General features: G+C 45.8%; 1 protein-coding gene across 1 annotated transcript in view; it reads left to right on the top strand.

Moving 5' to 3' along the window:
* The window catches only part of SEZ6L (seizure related 6 homolog like), a 111493-nt gene that overhangs the window by 55135 nt on the left and 35480 nt on the right, over positions 1 to 20878 (top strand). Inside the window, exon 10 of the mRNA XM_064271927.1 lies at positions 12703 to 12899. Within this exon, the coding sequence (XP_064127997.1) occupies positions 12703 to 12899 (197 nt within the window). The remainder of the gene's footprint in view (positions 1 to 12702; positions 12900 to 20878) is intronic.

Below are 20878 nucleotides of genomic sequence, written 5' to 3'. Positions count from 1 at the left end.
GCGTAGGCTCTGCTTCCAGCCACGTGGGTTTGGATTCTGGCTCTCCTGTATGACCGGGGGTTTGACCGTGAGCAGCTGCCTTCACCTCTAGATACCTCAGTTTTCCTATCTGTGAAATTGGTGAGAATAGTAGGCCTTACAGGGTGCTTGTTGTTGGTGTTAGCTGCCAACGAGTAGGCCCTCCACTCATGACAACCCCACGCACAGCAGAATGAAACGCTGCCCCGTCCTGCACCATCCCCGTCATCAGTTGCAGATTGGACCGTTGTGATCCAGAGGATTTTCATTGGCTGATTTTTGGACGGCGATCTCTTCCTAGTCCATCTTAGTCTGAAAGCCCCACTGAAACCTGCTCATCGTCACAGCATCACACAAGCCTCCACTGACAGACAGGTGATGGCTGCACACGAGGGTACACTGGACAGGAATCAAATCTGGGTCTCTCGCATGGAAGGAGAGAATTCTACCACTGAACCCCCAATGCCTCACTACTTATAGGGTTAATCCGAGAATAACATGAAATGGAGGGTCGGAATCGACTCAATGGCACTGGAATTGTGCTTAGAATTTATTGTTGTTATTGTGTGTCATCAAGTCACTTCCAACTCATAATGACCCTACAGGACAGAGTACAACTGCCCGATACGGTTTCCTAGGCTGTAATCTTTATGGGAGCAGATTGCCAGGTCTTTTCTCCTGTGGAGCTGTGGGTGGATTAGAACTGCTTACCTTTCAGTTAGCAGCCAAGCGCTTAACCATTGTACCACCAGGGCTCCTTGTGCTTAGAATAGCTGCTGGCATATAGGAAGCTTCATGACAACCTTGGCTAGTTATTAGGTAGCTATAAATGCAAGGTGGCATGGAGAGCACAGAGAAACCCTGAAAAATTAGTAAAACATTGTTAACAGAGGACGGGGCATTCCAGGGAGAGGGACCAGCATGGACTAAGGCATGGAGGTGGTTTTAGGGACTACAAAGAGTCTGGTGTGCAGGCTGTTCAAGACAGCAGAGCTGGGCTGGGGACCACCTATGGCCCACCTGGAAGGGCAGGCTGAGAACTGGACTCTATTTTGTGGGCTAATTTTTGCTATTTCCACTGCCCAATTCTGTGGCCAGCTACTTCTTGTATTTTTCTCGAACTGCATATAAATCGGTTTGCATTTTTCACTTGGCTTACACTAAGCAAAAAAAGGTCCATGAAATTAGAAGTTTGCTACGCAGACCATATATTTACATATTTTTCTGATTCACATTTAAATAAATACGTAACCATTAAATATTTAAAAATATGCTTGTCTACCTAAAATCATCTTGAGAACACCACTTGTGGATGGCAAGATTTTTAAGCAAGGCTAAAGGATAGGGTCAAATGTTTGATTAGAAAGGAATAAAGAAAAGTAAGGGGGTTAGCTACTCATTTCTTTCTATGCCCTCTGTGGAAAATTAACTCCAGCTCCAAACCATCACCCACCAGGGTCCCCCACATCCAGTGTCCTGATTGGTTGGGGACTGGGGGGTTGAGAGCCTGCTACAGGGGATTGGCAGCTTATGCCATGTTTAGGCCTGCACTGCCCTCTGCTGGCGAGGAGGAGAAATACTTTGCCAGAGAAGCTCGTGGCAATCCGTGTGGGATTCAAATTTGAATTCTACCCTCACCTCCTCAGCTCTCCAGACCCCAGCCAAAGCTATAATGAGGGTCCCTTGGGCTGTTTTTATCCCTTTTTGAAGAGGTAATGCATTCACATGATTCAAAATTCAAAGGTAAAAAAAGGCATACTGTGAAAATTAAGTTACCCATCCCACCCCAGCTAACACCCTCTCCTAGCCCCTCCCAGTGGCAACCACTGCAGTAGGTTCTCAGGCATCCTTCCTGGACTCTGTTTAAATATTTCAAAAACCATCACAGAAATCTCATTGCTACCCAAAATAAAGCCATCCAGACTAAGAAACACGTTTAACACTGATTTTATTGCATGTTCTGTTATGCACAATCAATAAGAACAACAAAAAAGATTAAGTGATAATTGTTGCCAATAAATGTAAAATGTTTAAGAGACAAAATCTTTTTAAAACAAGGGCTCCATAAAGGGAAAATATATATATGTAATTATATATATAACCTTGGTAGGAAAAAGGAAGTTGGAAATCACAGGTCTAATCGAATTAACGTCAGCAATGATGCCATAGGACAAAAGGCACGCCAGGAGCTGGGAGGCAGTGAAATGGGGCTTCCCCGGGTGGTGCAAACGGTTCATACTCAACTACTAACCTAAAGGTTGGCAGTTCGAGCCCACCCAGTAGCACTGTGGAAGAAAGTCCTGGCGATCTGTTTCTGTAAAGACTGCAGCCAAGAAAACCCTACGGAGCAGCTCTACGTACTCTGTAATATATCACCGTGAGTCAGAACCAACTCTACGGCAACTGGTTTCATTTTTGGCTTTTCATTATGAAGATTTTGTTTGTTTGTTTTTTATTCACATTTTTTGTTATAGGACTGAACCCAGGCACACCTCTTGGCCATACGTATACCTGGCTTTCACAGGGGGTTTATATAATAGTGGTTCAGAGATGGAGCTTTGGCATCTGACAGACGCAGGTGTGAGTCTTAGGTGGGACTCTTTTGTGACCTTGGGCAAGCCTCAGTTTCCTTATCTGTAAAATAGGGACAGTAGTAATTCTTACTTTGTGGAATTGTTTGAATGCTTAATACTTCATGTTGTTGTTAGCTGCCATCCAACTGACCACCAACACATGGCGACCCCATGCACAATGTAATGAAATTCTGTGGCTCAGACCATTTTGATCCACAGGGTTTTCCTTGGCTGACTTTCAGTAGTTCACCAAGCCTTTCTTCCTAGTCCCTCTTAGTCTGGAGGCTCCATTGAAACCTGTTCAGCATCATAGCAACACAAAAGCCTCTACTGACAGACAGGCTGCTTTTAAGGTGCATTGGCCGGTATTCAAACCCAGGTCGCCTGCGTGGAAGGCAAGAATTCTACCACTGAACCACCAATGTAGGCAGGTTATTGTTATTTAAAAGCTAAATGAGTCAGGGGAATTTAAAGAGGACGCCAGAAGTAGGCACACTAGATAGGGTGTGCCTGCAAATATGGCTGCCGAAGCTCTGAGACAGGGTACGGCGCATGCCTAGAACAGGGTCAAGGTGGAAATGAGAGGAAGCTGGGACACAGTACACAAGGCCACAGGACTGGCCTTGGAGTGGCTTCTCAAGTATGCAGGGACGTCTGGTGGTTTCAGTGATGCTGGTGACCTGCATACCCCAGAAGAATGGGGAGGAAAGAGAACAACAGGAGCCCAGGCGGCAGGGGGCAGCCTCCACACCGAAGCTCTCAGACAAATCCCTTCAGCAGGTACTGAAAGCAGCCAGGGAACTAGATAAGAAAATCAGCCTTCCAAGGCTCAAACAGCTAAGAGCCCTGTGGGGTCAGGACCCCAGGCAGAGATTGGGGTTAGAGTCTACTCTGTGAGGTCACTGAGGACTGGACACCTGCTGGGGGCTGGTGCTGATTCACCCAGCACACTTAGCAGTGTGCTGAGTTCTGGGGTACAGCACTGGGCTGAGTTTTGCGGTTTGCCATCGTGTCAAGTTCTGGGGTACAGCACCATGCTGAGTTCTGGTGTACAGCACTGGGCTGAGTTCTGGGGTTTGGCATCGTGTTGAGTTCTGGGGTACGGCACTATGCTGAGTTCTAGAGTACAGCACTGGGCTGAGTTCTGGGGGTACAGGACTGTGCTGAGTCCTAGTGGGTCAGCACTGGGCTGAGCTCTGGGGATAAAAAAAAAGGTGTTTTTGCTTCCTAGTGTTGCTGTAACAGAAATGCCACAAGTGGGTGGCTTTAAAGAATAGAAACTTATTTTTTCACAGTTCAGGAGGCTAGAAGTCCTAATTCAGGGTGTGGTTTCAGGGGGAGGTCCTCCTTTGTCTAGTTCAGCTTCTAGTAGCCGGCAATCCTTGGCGTCCTTGAGCTTCAACATACATCTGCCTCCTTCGTCATCAGATAGCATCTGGCTTCCCCCTGTGTCTGCATCTCATCTGCATTTTTTATAACTCAGAAGGGATTAGGTTTAGGACAGGGCCCACATTGGTGTGGCCTCTTCGACATAAGAAACCCGAGGGAAAAGGGGTGGACTGTAGAGGGAGAAACAGAAGCTGAGGTCTTCAGCCAGGAGCTGGAGACCCTGTGCCTCGGGCTGTCACGTGCAAAGCCTCCCCTGTTGGCATCTGAGAGGAGCTGAAGCAGGGAGGAGCCAGACTGGGGGAGCTCTTTTTCTGTGGAATTCCCCCTGAGTGACTCCTAGTTCCACCCAATTCCAGTCAGATCAAACCCGCCTGCCTGTCTGCCAGCGCCTCTCCATCTCCCGTTTGCCCTGGAGTCAAACTGCCATCCTGATTTCTCAGCACCTGCTTGGATCTCATCTGGGTGACATCTCACTTCAGACCTCGACAGAAAGCCCCACTCTGCCCTGTGGCCAGTCTCCCTGCTATTATTCATTCTTTATATCTTCTCTTGGGTTGCTTAGGACAGCCCGGTGCCAAGAACCCTGGATGCGTTCGGTGTACTAAATACAGCTGGGTGAGCAAATGAAAATGCAGGCTTGTCTTTGAAATGACCACCATTTGTATGTGTACTTGGAATCAGTCTATCAAAAAATGCAGAGCGTGTATAGCAAAGAATAACTTTGTTCTTTTTCTCACTGTCCCTTCACACACACACACATCCACACATGTAAAAACCAGGGCTTCCAACCGATTTGGCCAGGTTTGAATCCCTGCTGAGAATTTCCGTTGCTAACAATTTCCCTGCTGAGAATTTGCATTTCTACCGGAGACAGACTGAATCATATTCTGCAGTGTAAAAAAAATCCTCAGGTGATTCTTATATATAACTTCCTGGGAACTTGTTAGAGGTGCAAATTCTCAGCAGGGATTCAAATTGGAACGAACCAGTTTGAAGCCCTGAAAAAACCAAATCCGTTGCCTTTGAGTCCATTCCAACTCCTGGCAACCCCGTGTGTTACACAGTAGAATTGCTCCCTAGGGGTTTCTTGGCTGTAATCTTTACAGAAGCAGTTTGCCAGGCCTTTCTTTTGTGGCACTCCTGGGTAGATTCAAAATGCCAACCTTTAGGTTAGTAAAAAAAAAAAAAAGCACAAATCATCTCAGCCACCCTGGGACCTCATGCACAAGTTCCCTGCTATTCTGCTTCTCGGGGTGAAATCTTAGTTTTCACAAGTCTTCTGACCTTAACAAGCCCAGGGCAATCCAATAATCCCATGGCTCTCTGACCCTTTCAGGCACTGTCTGAGCCCCACAGCTGGCAGCCTTCTGCAGGGTGAGCATCTAGACTCTGGGAAACAGGACTTTTATCCCCACCCTCATCAGCAATAGGCGGCTCACTCTGATATCTCAATTTCTTTCTTTGCTCTGCACCAGGCAGGCAGACAGCTCCAGTCACAGTTTGCCATTATACTTCTCTGGGTGAGCATCAAATCTACTCACTGCTCCCCAAATTCCAAGAGACACCTGCCAAGCCACCCAGAGTTGCCTTGAAACCTTTCTCATGAGGCTTAACGTGAAGGTAACGCACCTTCTCCCCTTTCTGTATTACCCTTCCCACCAGGACTGGATTCCCCAATAAGCAAGGTACACAGGGCCCAATCGTGCCTTCCCACCAATCTGCAGTGCACAGTATGACCTGTCCCCCACCACGACAAAGACGTGGTGAAACCCATGTGAAACTGCTAACCACAGATTATCAAACGAATACAGTTAAGCCCGTGCAGACCTTGCTCAATGCAAGCGTACCATGTAGACTGGATAATCCACCCCTGCTTCCCACAGTGACAACGCCCTCTAGGGCAGTGCTTCCTGCCAGCCTCCTCAGTGGCCCAGCACATTGTCTCTCTTCTCTTACATGAGCTAGAGGTGGGGCAAGGGCTCAAACTGGAAGAGCTGCAGAGATGGTGGTAGCAGGTACATTGGTGCCCTAGCCACACCCCTGGCACTCACCACTGTGTGCCCACAGAGCAATTCCCTGTGCTTTACCTGGAGGTGCTCTCCGGTACCACCTTGGAAGACCGGAAGTGCTGGAGATTCAGTATACCTGAGATCAACCTTCAACCAATGAGAGAGAGTTGGAGGATAAATACCCCAGCTCCCTTTGCTCTGAGATGTCTTCTACACCATCTCTCAAAGTTCCCACGAGACTGAAGCCCATGCCCAGGGTGGAACCTGTCCATTGGTAGACTCCGCATCCACATCTCCCCTTCCCTGTCTCCTTCCCCACCTGTGCTCCAGAGGTGGCCTCCCAGGTAAGCCACATGCACTGGCATCCTTACTCCGACTCTGCTTCTGAGGAGCCCAACATCAGTCAACAGCCAAGCACCTCCCTTTAGAATGTGAAATGTTTAGCACCCGTTGTCTTGTTTGCAGCTTGAGGGTCTTCTGCTGAAATTCCAGGACAAGACAAGTTGTACTCAGTAGCTTCATGCTGTTTACAAAGTGCATTCACGTAAGTCAGGGTTTCTCAACCTTGGCACTATTGATGTGTTGGACCAGGTAATTATTTTCTGTCAGGCTGGGGCTGGGAGCTGTCCTGGGCACTTTAGGATACTTAGTACCACCCCTGGCCTCTTCCCACTAGATGCCAGTAACACCCTCCTAGTTGTGACAAACCAAGATAATCTTCGGACATTGCCAAATGTCTCCTGGGGGTGAAATCACCCCCAGATGAGAACCATGACATGTCATCTGATGTCATTTGGTATACACAGCAACCCAAAGAGAGAGGGATGGTGATGTCGATGATGAAAACGATGGTGGTCCTTTTACAGACAGAGAAGTTGGTACATAGCATTTAAGTGACTTGTCCAAAATTGCTCAGGTGCTAAAGGTAGACCTGGAGTTTGGTACCAGATCTTCTGCCTACCTTGCCTCAATTCCAAAGCCCATGACATGCTGTTGTTGTTATTTGCTGCCTATGAGTTGGCCCCAACTCATGGCAACCCCATGCACGATGGAATGAAACAGTGCCCAGTCCTGTGCCATTCCCATGATCAGTTATGGTTTGGGCCATTGTGATCCATAAGGTTTTCATTGGCTCATTTCTGCAAGTAGATCACCAGGCCTTTCTTCCTAGTCCATCTTAATCCGGAAGCTCCACCGAAAACTGTTCAGCATCATAGCAACATGCAAGCCCCCACTGACAGATTCCCATGAGGTGCATTGGCTGGGACTCGAACCTGAGTCTCCTGCACGGAAGGCAAGAGTTCTACCACTGAACTACCAATGCCCTGCCCATGACATAGATAGAAAATATTAAGCCCAATTCATAGACAAAGAGCTTCAGAAAAACTACATGTTCTCTACGAGAGTGGCAGAGCTGAGAATCAAACCAAGGCTTCTTGATTTTCAAGCCAGTGCTCTCATCCCAGCTCAGGGCTCCTTCCTATTTTACCGAGAACAGAGAGTTGTGCTAGGGTTTTAAAAGGAAATCTATTTACCCCTTCGAAGATGCTTCTCCTGCAGTTAGATCATTGAAATGAGTGACAAAAGAAAGCCAAGTTGTGCACTGTCTGGAACCCACTGTTACCAGCAGATCGGCTGTGAAGTCGGCTTCAGGGATGAATATCTGCCATCTACCAGGTTCTCACTAGCCTAATCCACTTTGATGAGTGATTGATGTTTTCTTGGTACTTAGAGTTCAAAGGGGTCTTCCCTACCATAGGTCAAGAGCTGACATCAGCCACACCGTTTCTGCTGTCAAACAGACTCTGGTAGGCTCTCATACCTGAGCATATGCTGAGCACCTACTATGTGCAATGTAAAGTGGTAACCCCAGAATTTCAATATCTACTGTTTCGGGTTTAGGGGCTGCAGTCTAGTTGGAAACTGGCAGAAGGTAGGTGGAACCTAGGATCTTTGTCCTGCAACCATATGTGTACATCGAGCCTGTTTGGGGGTGTAGTAGTTAAGAGCTGTGGCTGCTAACCAAAAGGTCAGCAGTTTAAATCCACCAGCCGCTCCTTGGAAATCCTATGGGGCAGTTCTATTCTGTCCTATAGGGTCACTATGAGCCGGAATCGACTCAATGGCAACAGGTTTGGCTTTTTTATTTTGGGGGAAAACCGATGGAGTTGTGAAAAACCGGCTGCTGTTGAGTTGATTCTGATTCAGGGAACGCCCATGTGTCAGACTAGAACTGTGCTCTGTAGGGTTTTCAATGGCTGATTATTTGGAAGTAGATAACTAGGTCTTTCTTCCAAGGCACCTCTGGGCAGACTTGAACCTCCAACCTTTCAGTTAGCAGCTGAGCGTTTTAAGCTTTGCACCACCCAGTAACCATGGAGATTATTATTGTTAAGTGCTATCAAGTTGATTTCAACTCATGGCAAAAATATATGACGGAGTAAAACCGCCCCATAGCGTTTTCTAGGCTGTAATCTTTGTGCGAGCAGATCACCAGGTCTTCTCTCCTGCGGAGCCACTGGCCGGGTTCAAACCACTGACCTTTAGATTAGCAGCTAAGCACTTAACCATTGCTCCACCAGGGCTTCTTTTGGAGATTGTAGGGGCAATTAAAACCCCCCTAAGCCACCCCATTAAGGACAGCTTAACACGAAGAGCTGTACGAGGAAGATATGGAAGATTTTGTGTTGAATAAAATAATTTCCTGCCCTCCAGAAGCAAACCTTCTGTAGCGTCCCTTGTGTGTCTGTCCTGTAATATTCTGGTTTTTATTATGCGAAGCACCAACCTGGGCAGTTTCCATCCACCAAGACTGGCAGCAAATGTGGCCTTTGGATTGGGGACAGGGTAGAAGCCCTGCTGTCACACTGCTCAAAGGAGAGAGGCTGGAGCTGTCACAGCGAGGGCTGTTGTCAGCAAGCATCAGTTCCAGGAACTTTCCTCTTGGCCATGGCCTCCAGCAGTGGATGGCTTGGCTGCCACTCCCCTGCCTAAAACCCCTCCATGTCTCCCATCCCTGGCAAGATGACATCCAAATGACTCTAATTCATGGTAATCCCAAGTGTGTCAGAGTAGAACTGTGCTCCATAGGGTTTTCAATGGCTGATCTTTCAGAATTAGGTTGCCAGGCCTTTCTTCCTAGGCACCTCTGGGTAGATTCCAACCTCCAACCTTTTGGTTAGCAGCCAAGTGCATTAACAGTTTGCACCACCCAGGGACTCCTGAATGCCTTAGCCTGGTTCTCCAAGCCTTTCACGGTCTGGCTCCTGCAGAACTCTTCAGCCTCCGCCACCTCCCTATGCCCCAGGCACTCTGAGAACTTGGCAAGCTCTTGAAGGAGACAAGATCTCTCTCCCTCCTCCCCCTGTCTCATGCTTCGTCTTTTTCCCACCTTACCCCACTTGCTTATCTCCCTCGAGTTCTCCTTGCTTGAGGATTCAGAGCACACATCACTTCCTCTAGGGAGGCTTCCCTGATGCCCCAGTCTGAGTTAGATGCCTTCCTGTGTGTTGATCAGAATTCCTGCCACAAGCCCTGGTTTGTTGCTGTTGTTGTTAGGTGCCGTAGAGTTGATTCCAACTCCTGGCAACCCCACAAGTGCGGAGTAAAACTCCTCCATAGGGTTTTCAAGGCTGTGACCTGTTGGAAGCAGATCACCAGGCCTGTCTTTCGAGGCGCCTCTGGGTGGGTTTAAACCTCCAAACTTTCGGCAAGTGCTTAACTGTTTGCACCACCCAGGACTCCCACGAGCCTGGGACTGGTCGGAGCTCCTTCTCCTGTGACATGACATTCTATCAGTTCAAGTCCCTTCTGGTACTGGGATCAGTGGGACTTTGAAATATACCACTACCAGATAACTTCTCATATTTTATTTGCTTTCTGAGCACGGGTCAGTGCCTAGCACATGGTAAGCAAAACCAAACTTGTGGCCATCGAGTCAATTCCGACTCATAGCGACCCTATAGGGCAGACTAGAACTGCCCCATGGGGTTTCCACGTAAGAGCTGTGGATTCGAACTACCAACCTTTTGGTTAGAAGACAAGTTCTTAACCACTGTGCCACCAGGGCTCCAGCACAGAGTAGGTATAGGTGCTCAAAAAAATATTAAGAAGAGGGGGACAAGGAGAGTAGAAAGATATAAGAAAGGAAAGGAAGAAAGAGAAAGGGAAGGAGGGAGAAAGGAAAAATGGAGCTTGAGCTAATATCTGTCCATGGCTACTGCAGCCAAACCTGGCATTCTTTCAACCCAAGATAAATTTTATTCAGCAAGCCTAACGTGGCACAAGTTTCTGTGGCATACTGAAGTGTTTTCTGAATTATTAACTGCCTATCGGAATCCAAATATTTAATGTCAAGGTACTTTCTTGTATTCTGAGTTGTGAAAACACGTCATCCTTTAATGCTATGAATAATGATAGCAGGTTTGAGCATATTTGATGAGTGAAGTTCCTCCCTCGCACCCACTCCTGCCCTACCCCCTAAACATAAAAGATAACCCAGTTGATTCTGAGCGATTTGCCCCATGATGAATGTCATCGTTAGGTGCTGTCGAGTTGGCTCTGACTCAAAGCGATCCCAGAATGAAGCATTGCCCAGTCCTGCACTATCCTCACAATCGTTGCTATGTTTGAGCCCATCGTTGCAGCCATTGTGTCGATCCATCTTGTCAAGGACCTTCCTCTTTTTTGCTGACCCTGTACTTTACCAAACATGATGTCCTTCTCCAGAGATTGGTCCCTCCTGATAACATGTCCAAAGTAAATGAAACAAAGTCTCTCCATCCTTGCTTCTAAGGAACATTCTGGGTCCTTTCATCTTAGATTAATTTGCACATTATAGTTAGCAATCAACCTGCAAGTTCTGCATCAAAGAAGTAAAAGCCACTGGACCAAAAGCAAAGAAGTTTCTGGGATAAACTGAATGCTTCAAAGGTCAGCGGAGCAAGGGCGGGGGTTTGGGGACCATGGTTTAAGGGGACTTCTAAGTCAATTGGCAAAATAATTCTATTATGAAAACACTCTGCATCCCACTTTGAAATGTGGCGTCTGGGGTCTTAAATGCTAACAAGCGGCCATCTAAGATGCATCAATTTGTCTCAACTCACCTGGATCAAAGGAGAATGAAGAACACCAAGGTCACACGACAACTGAGAGCCCAAGAGACAGAAAGGGCCACATGAACCAGAGACCTACATCATCCTGAGACCAGAAGAACTAGTTGGTGCCCGGCCACAACAGATGACTGCCCTGACAGGGAGCACAACAGAGAACCCCTGAGAGACCAGGAGATCAGTGGGATGCAGACCCCAAATTCTCACAAAAAGACCATACTTAATGGTCTGACTGAGACTAGAGGAATCCCGGCGGTCATGGTCCCCAAACCTTCTGTTGGCCCAGGACAGGAACCATTCCCGAAGACAACTCATCAGACATGAAAGGGACTGGACAGTGGGTAGGAGAGAGATGCTGATGAAGAGTGAGCTATTTGTATCAGGTGGACACTTGAGACTGTGTTGGCATCTCCTGTCTGGAGGGGAGATGGGAGGGTAGAGAGAGTTGGAAGCTGGCAAAATTGTCACGAAAGGAGAGACTGGAAGGGCTGACTCATTAGGGGGAGAGCAAGTGGGAGTACGGAGTAAGATATATATAAACTTATATGTGACAGTTTGACTTGATTTGTAAACATTCACTTGAAGCTCAATAAAAGTTAATAAAAAAAAGTAAAAGCCAAGTCATATCCCCAACATGTAGCCCAGTGCCGACATTTAACTGGTTATTGATGATGGAATGTGTGGATAATTGACTCCATGAACAACTGCCTCCTTTGCCATGAGACCAGAAGAACTGGATGGTGCCAGGCTATCATTACTGAACATTCTGATCAAAGATTCTATAGAAGAATCCTGATCAAAAGGGGGAAAATGCAAAACAGAATTTCAAATTCTCATGGACTCCAGACTTTCTGGAGCCATGGAGGCTGTATGTACCCCTGAAACTATTGCCCTGAGATAATCCTTAAACCTTTAACCAAAAATATCCCCTGAAGTCTTCTTAAAACCAAACAATAGTTTAGCTTAACTAGTAAAAAAAGAAACGTCTGCCTTGAGCATTATGCTCTTTTAACAAATATCTCTATGGGATCAAATTGACAACACCAACTCATAAGATCAGATGGAAACCTTAGGTGAACAGTGAGTTTATATTAATGGGGGAGGAACAGCTCAGAAAAGGAGGGTGAGAATGGCTGCACAACTCGAAGAATATAATCAATGTCACTGAACCGTACATGTAAAACCTGTTACATTGGTATATGTTTTGCTATGTATATTCTCAACGACAACAAAAGAAAGTTTTTAAAAATGGTCATTGATGAAGGGAATGATGGGATATTGAACGTGATTCTTCTAATGTGCAACATTTGAGTGCGACAAGTCTCCCAATCAGGGAAGACCGTGCCATAAATGTGCCTTCAAAACCCAATCCATTCACCAATCTGCGTGCACTGTGATTACAGGAAGGGTCGGCATGCCTTGGTCACCCTTGTCGTCTCCACTTACCTCACCCCCAGTTCCCAGCCTTGAGTGTGACATAGTATGTCTTCAGAAAAGTGTGCTGCCTGAAAAAAAAATAAATAAATGAAAAGCTTACTGAATACCCGTAGCTTTGGTTAACCCTCTGGCTTCCTAAGCCTTCTCTTCTCTCTTTCCTCCAAGCCTGAACCTGAGTAACAGCGACATCCTGACCATCTACGATGGTGATGAGGTCATGCCTCATATCCTGGGGCAGTACCTTGGGAACAGTGGTCCCCAGAAGCTGTACTCCTCCACACCAGACCTAACCATCCAATTCCACTCAGACCCAGCTGGCCTCATCTTTGGGAAGGGCCAGGGATTCATCATGAACTACATAGGTAGGTGTCTCACCTGGTCAATTTTTTTCTTAGTGCTTTAGGCACAGGTTAAAATAGTTTCTGGTAGATATGTCTGTTTGGGGTTTTTGTGTTATATAAGCCTTTTGGGACAGCACATATATGCAGTGTTTTTTCAATAGTTCAGCTTAATTAGTAAAAATGTCTGCCTTGAGCATTGTGCTCTTTTAAAGAACTAACTGTATGGGATCAAATTGACAACAGCAACTGGAAAAATCAGATAGGAAGCTTAGTGAGCACTGATATTATGTTAACGGGGAGGAACAATTCAGAAAAGGAGGGTGTCTTAGGCTGGGCTCTCTAGAGGAGCGAAACCAGTGAAATGTGTGTGTGTGTGTGTGTGTGTGTGTGTGTGTGTATGGATGTACACATGGATGTATGTATGTATATAGAGAGAGATTTACTTCAAGGAAATGGCTCACACAGCTGTGGAGGCTGGCAAGTCCCAAATCCGTGGGTCAGGCATCAGGCTGGAGGCTTCTCCTGACTCACATGGTTCCAGTGGCTGACGAACCCAAAATTGTCAGGTCAGACAGCAGGCTGCTGGCTCGTGTCCCAAGTACAGGAGGAATATGAGTGGGGTGCAGAATCAAGAGAGGGCAAGCTTTGCCAGAACATCCATATATATTGGATGCAGGCCACACCCCCAAGGAAACTCCCCTTTCAATTGATTGGCTACTCACATCAGATCACAAAATGGAGGATGATTACATCGTATCTGTCAAACCACTGAGAATCGTGGTTTAGCCAAGTTGACACATAATTCTACCATCACAGAGAGTGAGATGGTTGCACAACTTGAATAAGGCAATCAGTGTCACTGAACTGTACATGTAGAAATTGTTGAATTGGTATAGGTTCTGCTGTGTACATTTTAAACAACAACAAAAATTATTTGAAAAATATATTTGTGTATATATGTATGTAGGTTTTAAGAGCTTGGGCTCTCTAGTCATAGGACCAGGGCTTGAGTCCTATACTGTCATCAATGCTGTGTGACCTTGGGTAAGTCCCTGTATCTCTCTGAGCCTCCTTTCTCACATGTGTAAAATGGGAATAATGTCACCTCCTCCACAAGGTTGATATCAGGATTTGATTGATGATGCCTAATGACTTCAAGATTTGTCGAGTTTTATTTGTAGTCAGCTTAAATTTTGTGTCATAACACACTCACCTCTGTTTGAGACTTCTTAAAGCATGGTCTTCACCTTCTTGCCTGAATTGAAGCTTGTCTGTCCCCTGCAGCCCCATCCAATAGAGTTAGCTCTTTCTCTCCCACTCCACATACTCTGTGACTTTCAGGTGTAAATGAGGTCTTCCTTGATCCTCATTGTGGCTTCTAAACCATTTCTCTCCCCCTACTTTAGGACGGCCTGTCTCCTTTGAAGTTCAAATTAAGTTCACTGTTCTCCATTCAATACCTCCTCCCCATTGTTTGTATCTACTCACCCTTCCCTCTTTACTCCCCACCCTCTAATGCCCTCTCACTTATTACTGGCTCCATTACCCTCTTCTGCTCAACCTCTAAACCTTGGAGGGCTGTAGGCTCCATCCTGGACCCTGTCCTCCTCCAGTCCCATGGCTTAAAATAATACTTACATTTCATCGCCACCACCCATCTGTCAGTTTGTCATACTGTAGTGGCTTGTATATTGTTATAATGCTGCAAGCTACACCACCAGTATTCCAAATACCAGCAGAGTCATTCATGGTAGACAGGTTTCAGTGGAGCTTCTAGACTACGACAAACTAGGAAGAAAGGCCTGGTGTTCTATTTCCAAAAATTAGCCAGTGAAAACCCAGTGGATTACAACAGACTATTATCTGATATAGTGCTGGAAGACGAGCCCCCTAGGTTGAAAGGTAACAATGGACTCAAACATGCTGGCAATCATGAGGATGATGCAGGACCTGGCAGCGTTTCTTTCTGTTGTACACGAGGTTGCCATGAGTCTGAGCCAATTCAACAACAACTAACAGTATATTCCATTGACACCCAAGTTTTACTTCCAACCTTGAACTCCAGACTCATACATCCACAGACCCTCAAACTACTCTCTTGCATGGGTAATAGGCATCTCAGATTTAACATGGCCCAATGAACCATTTATTTTTCTACCCCACCACTACCCCAAACTGCCTCTCCTACTATCTACCCATCCCAGAAAATGGAACCCCAACACCCCAGATTCTTGGGCCAAATCCTAGGACTCATCACTGCTTTCTTTTTCGTCATCCCCATATCCAACCTGTCCTCTCAACTCTGCTTCCACAATACATTTCAAATTCAAGGACTTCTCTCTGTCTTCCCATGGCTACCAAGTTGCCGTCATCAAGGTCTTAGACAGCAAGTCTCACCAGCTTCCCTGCTTTGATGCTCACTCTCCCCTGAGGTCCTTTTCCCACCTAGCAGTCAAGAGGCTGGAACACCATGAAGTCCCACTGATCCCAACACCAGAAGGGACTTGAACCGACAGAGTGTCTGGTCCAAACCTGTCATGTCCCAGGAGAAGGAGCTCTGACCAATGAGGAACAGGGACTTGCTTGTCAGGAACAGAGGTGACCTCACACATAGGCCTCCAGGGGTTTCTCCACCCTTACCCCAATATTTTGGCAGCATCAGAGAACCTAAGAGACACAAGAAGGTAGTTAAGACCTGTTATGTATTGAACTGTGTCCCCCAAGAAGATACGTGGAAGTCCGAACTCCTGGTACCTATGAATGTGACCTTGTTTGGAAAGAGGGTCTTTGAAGATGCTATCAGTTAGGTCAACATGGGGCCATATTGGAGTACAATGAGTCCTAATCCAATACGAGTGGTGTCCTTATAAAAGAGAAAAAGAGACTCTGAGGTAAGACAGCCATGTGAAGACAGAGACAGAGATTGGACCCATCTACAAGCTAAGGAACACCAAGGATTGCCAGCCATCACCAGAACCTAGGAGAGAGACATGGAGAAGAGTCTCCCTCAGAGCCTCAGAAGGAATCAACATGACTGACACCCTGATCTCGGACTCCCAGTCTCCAGAAACTGTGAGATAATACATTTCTGTTCTTTGAGGCCACCAGTTTGTTACAGCAGCCCTAGGAATCTAATACAAAACCTAACTTCTTTTGATGTCCAGAATGGTGGATGGTAGGTATACCCTGAGGATCTCAATGAGCAAGTTTCAGTCAGCAATTAGGGGACATATTCGTACCTTTCAGGAGCTAGGTTAACATGTTGATCTTCAGGATGAAGTAAGAAAAAGAAGATTCTTTCTGCCAAGACTTTCCCCCTATCACCACCAATGACAACCACCAAATACCCTCTGGCTGGGGCAAGATCCCATGTCTTTGGTTCTTTCTTCTCTTTGGTTTGAAGAATTGCCCATCTCCATCCAATATAATTGTCCTTGATGTACCACCCCGCTACACCTGAAATATAAGCCACTCCCCTGGCCATTGGCTATGCCAAGGAGCTTCATGCATGCTAAAATAAGTTCCTTGCTTTTTTTATTTCCAGTTAATGAGCATTTTTCATCCTTATCTGCTGTTTGTCCACCTCTCAGAGAGGCTGACACAAGTATTGATCCTCTGTTTTATGTTTCTCAGGGGCCCTTTTACTCCTTGATTGTGCTACTAAATATTTTCAGACTGTTATTGCTGTTTCTTTCAGTGGGTTCCCCACTCTTTAGTGGGCGGTGCCCTGGGGCATTGTAGGGTGGCCCATGTTGGCTGCCCCGTCCAGGTGCCCTCCAGAGGGAGCTGCCTTTGGAGGGAGATGTTCTCATGACTTGGCTTCAGTCTGTCTCCTTTGATTCCCCCTCCATCACCACTGAAGGGTGAGGTCATAGTCTTGCTCATTTGTCTTCTCTGGTGCCCCAGTCAGTCTTCCAAAACTGCATTTTGCTTGATGGCAAAAATCTGACTCTCCAGGGATGATCAAGGTTAACCAGAAAGTCTGGCCAGTGCTTAGTTTGGTGACATCTTGAAGATGAAGTGTTCTTGTTCATTGAACTTGAAATTTAGATTTGTATGGCAATTTATAGTTGGCAAGCATTTATTCGTATATTATTTTATTTCATCTTCAGACGTGTTATCTCCATTTTCCAGGGAGTTTGTTTCACAGAAACTCTGGATACCTCCTATGTGCTTGATGCTAGATCCTGTGATAGGCACCAGGATATAAGAATGACTAGACTGTTCTCCCTGCCCTTGAACAGATTACTGATAATGGGAGAGGGAATCCTGTAGACAGGCAACGTCAGGGTCATGTGCTGATGCCGTGCGCGAGAGGCAAGACAGCATTTCAGAGAACACTTCCCAGGGATACACAGCCTGGCTAATTTGGGTAACGAGAGAGAGAGAGAGAACATTTCTGGCTTTCCTTATTTCTGTTAAAGAAACACAGAGTTATTTTCACAGGAATGAAAAATGGGGCTCTGTGTTTAACTTTGAGGCCAATCAATTGCTTGTGACTACCTATGTTGAGGGGTCTCTGTGTGGTGCAGTTACCGCATTCGGCTGCCGACCAAAAGTTTGGAGGTTTGAGTTCACCCAGAGGCACCTCAGAAGAAAGGCCTGATGATCTACTTCTGAAAAATCAGCCACTGAAAGCCTTATGGATAGACACAATGGAATATTACTCAGCCATAAGGAGAAAAGAAGCCCTGATGCACGCTACTACATGAATGAGCCTGGAAAACATCATGCTGAGCAAAATAAGTCAGTTGCAAAAGGGCAAATATTGTGTGATCTCATTTATATGAAATAAGTAAGTACATAAAAACCAAAGATTATTAGTGGTTACCAGGGGTGGGAGGGAGGGGAAAGGGGAAGTTGTTGTTTAGGGCGCACTGAGTTCATGTTAATGGTGGTAGAATGAAATGGGAAAGGATAGTGAGAATGGTTGCACAACTTAAAGAATGTAATCAATATCACTGAATCGTACAGGTAGAAATTGTTGAGATGGCGTTTTTTTAATTTATATTTTCACTATAATAAAAAAAAATCTATGGAGCACAGTTCTTCTTTGACACACATGGGGTCACCGTAAGTTGCAGTTAACTCAATGACAACTTTTTTTTTTTTTTTACCTATATTGAAAACCATTTTGAAGAGAAGGAAGAGAATACACTTGAAATCAGTGGAAAAGAGTGCAGTGATTGATTAGAGATGTCTGCCATGGGCATAGGCTTGGTATTTGCTGTACTGAGTATAGACTTAGCCAGATATAGATGTACCTCCCATTCAGTGGAGATATCAGATGGCAGGATCAGGGATTTCTGTGGTCTTCTAGATAATTCTGAAGCCTCTAGATGGGCTCTGGAAGGTGGCCAAGGCTTCTATGGCTGCTGTTAGAGCCTTCCACAGGAATATTCTGAGTATACATTGTTCTGAGCTCCCAGAGTTGCAGGAGGCTCCAAGAGTAACAAAGATGCATTCTCCTCATTGCCTTTTGTTCTTGGCCCAGTGTCTATGGGAGGGAAGGGAATAAAAATGCAGAGATGCGTAATCAGTGTTTTTCATGGAGGTGGTCGCTGTTTGTGTGTTTATGCCTCTTATCCGAGAAGAGTAAATAAGTTCCATATTGGAAGTAAGTCACTTCCAATCAAATGACCGTGGCTCCCTGGGATGCTGTTTTGAGGAGGATTGGGAGGTTTCAGCTTGATTGACAAAAGAGTGCTATGATTGATTAATGATGTCTGCCATGAGCATAAGACTGTGAATGGTGGTAGGCATTCAGGGCATTTAGGTATTTCTTTCACCCAAAATTTGGGACGTGGTGTTAATCTTGACTATGAGGCTGGAACCATATTTTAGATCCTTGTATTCTTGGTGCCTGGCACATAAGAGATGCTCAAAAAATCTTGACCAAATAAATAAAAGAATCTATATAAGTAAACTTTTTAGTGTTCACATATATTAATTAATTTTTACATTGCCCTTTGAGACAGACCAGCTGCCACTGAGTTGACTTTGACTCACAGCAGCTCCATATGTGTCAGGGTAAAATTGTGCTCCATAGGGTTTTCAATGGCTGATTTTGGGGAAGTAAATCACCAGGACTTTCTTCCAAGGTACCTCTAGGTGGACGCAAACTTCCAACCTTTCAATTACCAGCTGAGCGTGTTAACCATTTGCACCCACCCAACGACTGGTTACTAACTCCACCACTCTACAAATGAGGACATTGAGGCTCAGACAAGTTCATTGACATGACTAGAGTCACACAGCCTCTTAAAGAAAGGAAGAGGATGAGAAGTGAAGTCTTCTGACTCCTGGGACAGTTTTCTAATTCTAACAAGGGCCCATATGGGTGGGATAGGTAATACCAGGACCACCTAGAGTGCTTGGCGTACAGGCAGATTCCTGAATCATAGTCCCTGGAGGTGGGGTCTGGGGACTGGAGAACAGGAAGGTTAAAGGACACAGCCAATGCAACCCAGTTAGTAACCAGTGGGGCCAAGATTTGAACCAAGGCTTTGCTACACGGTGGCAGCAATTGAGTAATTACAGATGTGATGAATGCCACAAAGGAGCTAGGAGGCCCAATGGGAGTGTGTGTCCATAATGTGTATCCATTTTCACACTGAAAAGTCAGACAAGCAAACCTTTCTTACTAGCACGGCGTTTGGCATGAGGCAGACCGCATAGCTAGTATTTTACCCATTCCTTCCCTTTCATCCATAGTCTGAGCATTTGCAGCTGTGACCCAAATCCAGGGCTTGGCTGGTTTTTCAAAAGCCTAAAAATAGAGGCTCCTGTTCCTCACCAAGCCATTTTAGGAGCCGCTTCCCTTTTCCCATCTTCTTGCAGACACCCATGAGATCTCCTTCCCCCAAATAAAAGCGTGATGAAATCCTAGGAAAAGCCATTGCTTGCTTCTCTTAATGACTTTCCTGCAAACAATGGGGGTGCTTTGCTCTCCCCAGAAGCACATAAGAGTCTCAAATTAATTATCAGACATAATTAGCTCTCTTCTCAAAATCTGTGCAGTGGGCACTTTGAAGCAAGAATAGTAATAGTGGGCTTTTGGACTGCTACCTTGGTAACGAGCGTTTGTAGGAGGAAAATAGAATTGTTGCAGAGGAAGACTCTGTGATGATGAGCTGTGAGTATGAGATTAGAACGTCCAAAACATTTTCTGGAATGCAGAGCATCGTTCACGTTCACTGAGGAGACGCAATGTGATTTAAAGAATGCACCAACAATTACTTTTATTTTTTGAGTGAAGAATTTATTTTAGCATGTGTTACAAAAACAAAAATAGATATTACTAATTTGCCAAACCCATAGATTTACAGATATTCTTAGGATAAGGCAGAGCGTATTAGTTACCCATTACTGTGTAACAAAGCACCCCCAAAATTAGCAATAAACATTTATTATCTCGGAAACCCTAGTGGCGTAGTGGTTAAGAGCTACAGCTGCTAACCAAAAGGTCAGCAGTTCGAATCCACCAGGTGCTCCTTGGAAACCCTATGGGGCAGTTCTACTCTGTTCTATAGGGTCGCTATGAGTCAGAATCAACTCGATGACAGTGGGTTTTTATCTCACAGTTTCTGGGTCAGGAATTCAGAAGCAGCATTTGCTGGGTGGTTCTAACTTGGGGCTTTCTATGAGGTTGCAGTTAAGATGTCAGTCAGGGCTACAGTCTTATCTGAAGGCTTGACTGGGACCAGAGGATCCACTTCCCAGTTGGCTTACTCATGTGGCTGTTGGCTGGAGGCCCCAGCTCCTCTCCACTTGGGCCTCTCCAAGGGGTTGCTTGGGTGTCCTCACAATATGGTAGCTGCTTCCTCCTGAGCAAGTGATTCATAAAAGAGGAAGGTAGAAGCCACAATGCCTTCTATGAGCTAGCCTCAGAAGTTACACACCTTCACTTCCACAGCAGCCTGTACTGATCACAGAGATCACTGGAGGCCATCTTGGAAGCTGGCTACCATACTGAGGCAGACATAATTATGCCTTTATGA

This window comes from Loxodonta africana, chromosome 19, assembly GCF_030014295.1.
Source record: "Loxodonta africana isolate mLoxAfr1 chromosome 19, mLoxAfr1.hap2, whole genome shotgun sequence".
Taxonomy (NCBI): domain Eukaryota; kingdom Metazoa; phylum Chordata; class Mammalia; order Proboscidea; family Elephantidae; genus Loxodonta; species Loxodonta africana.
This window is presented reverse-complemented; position numbering and strand designations above follow the sequence as displayed.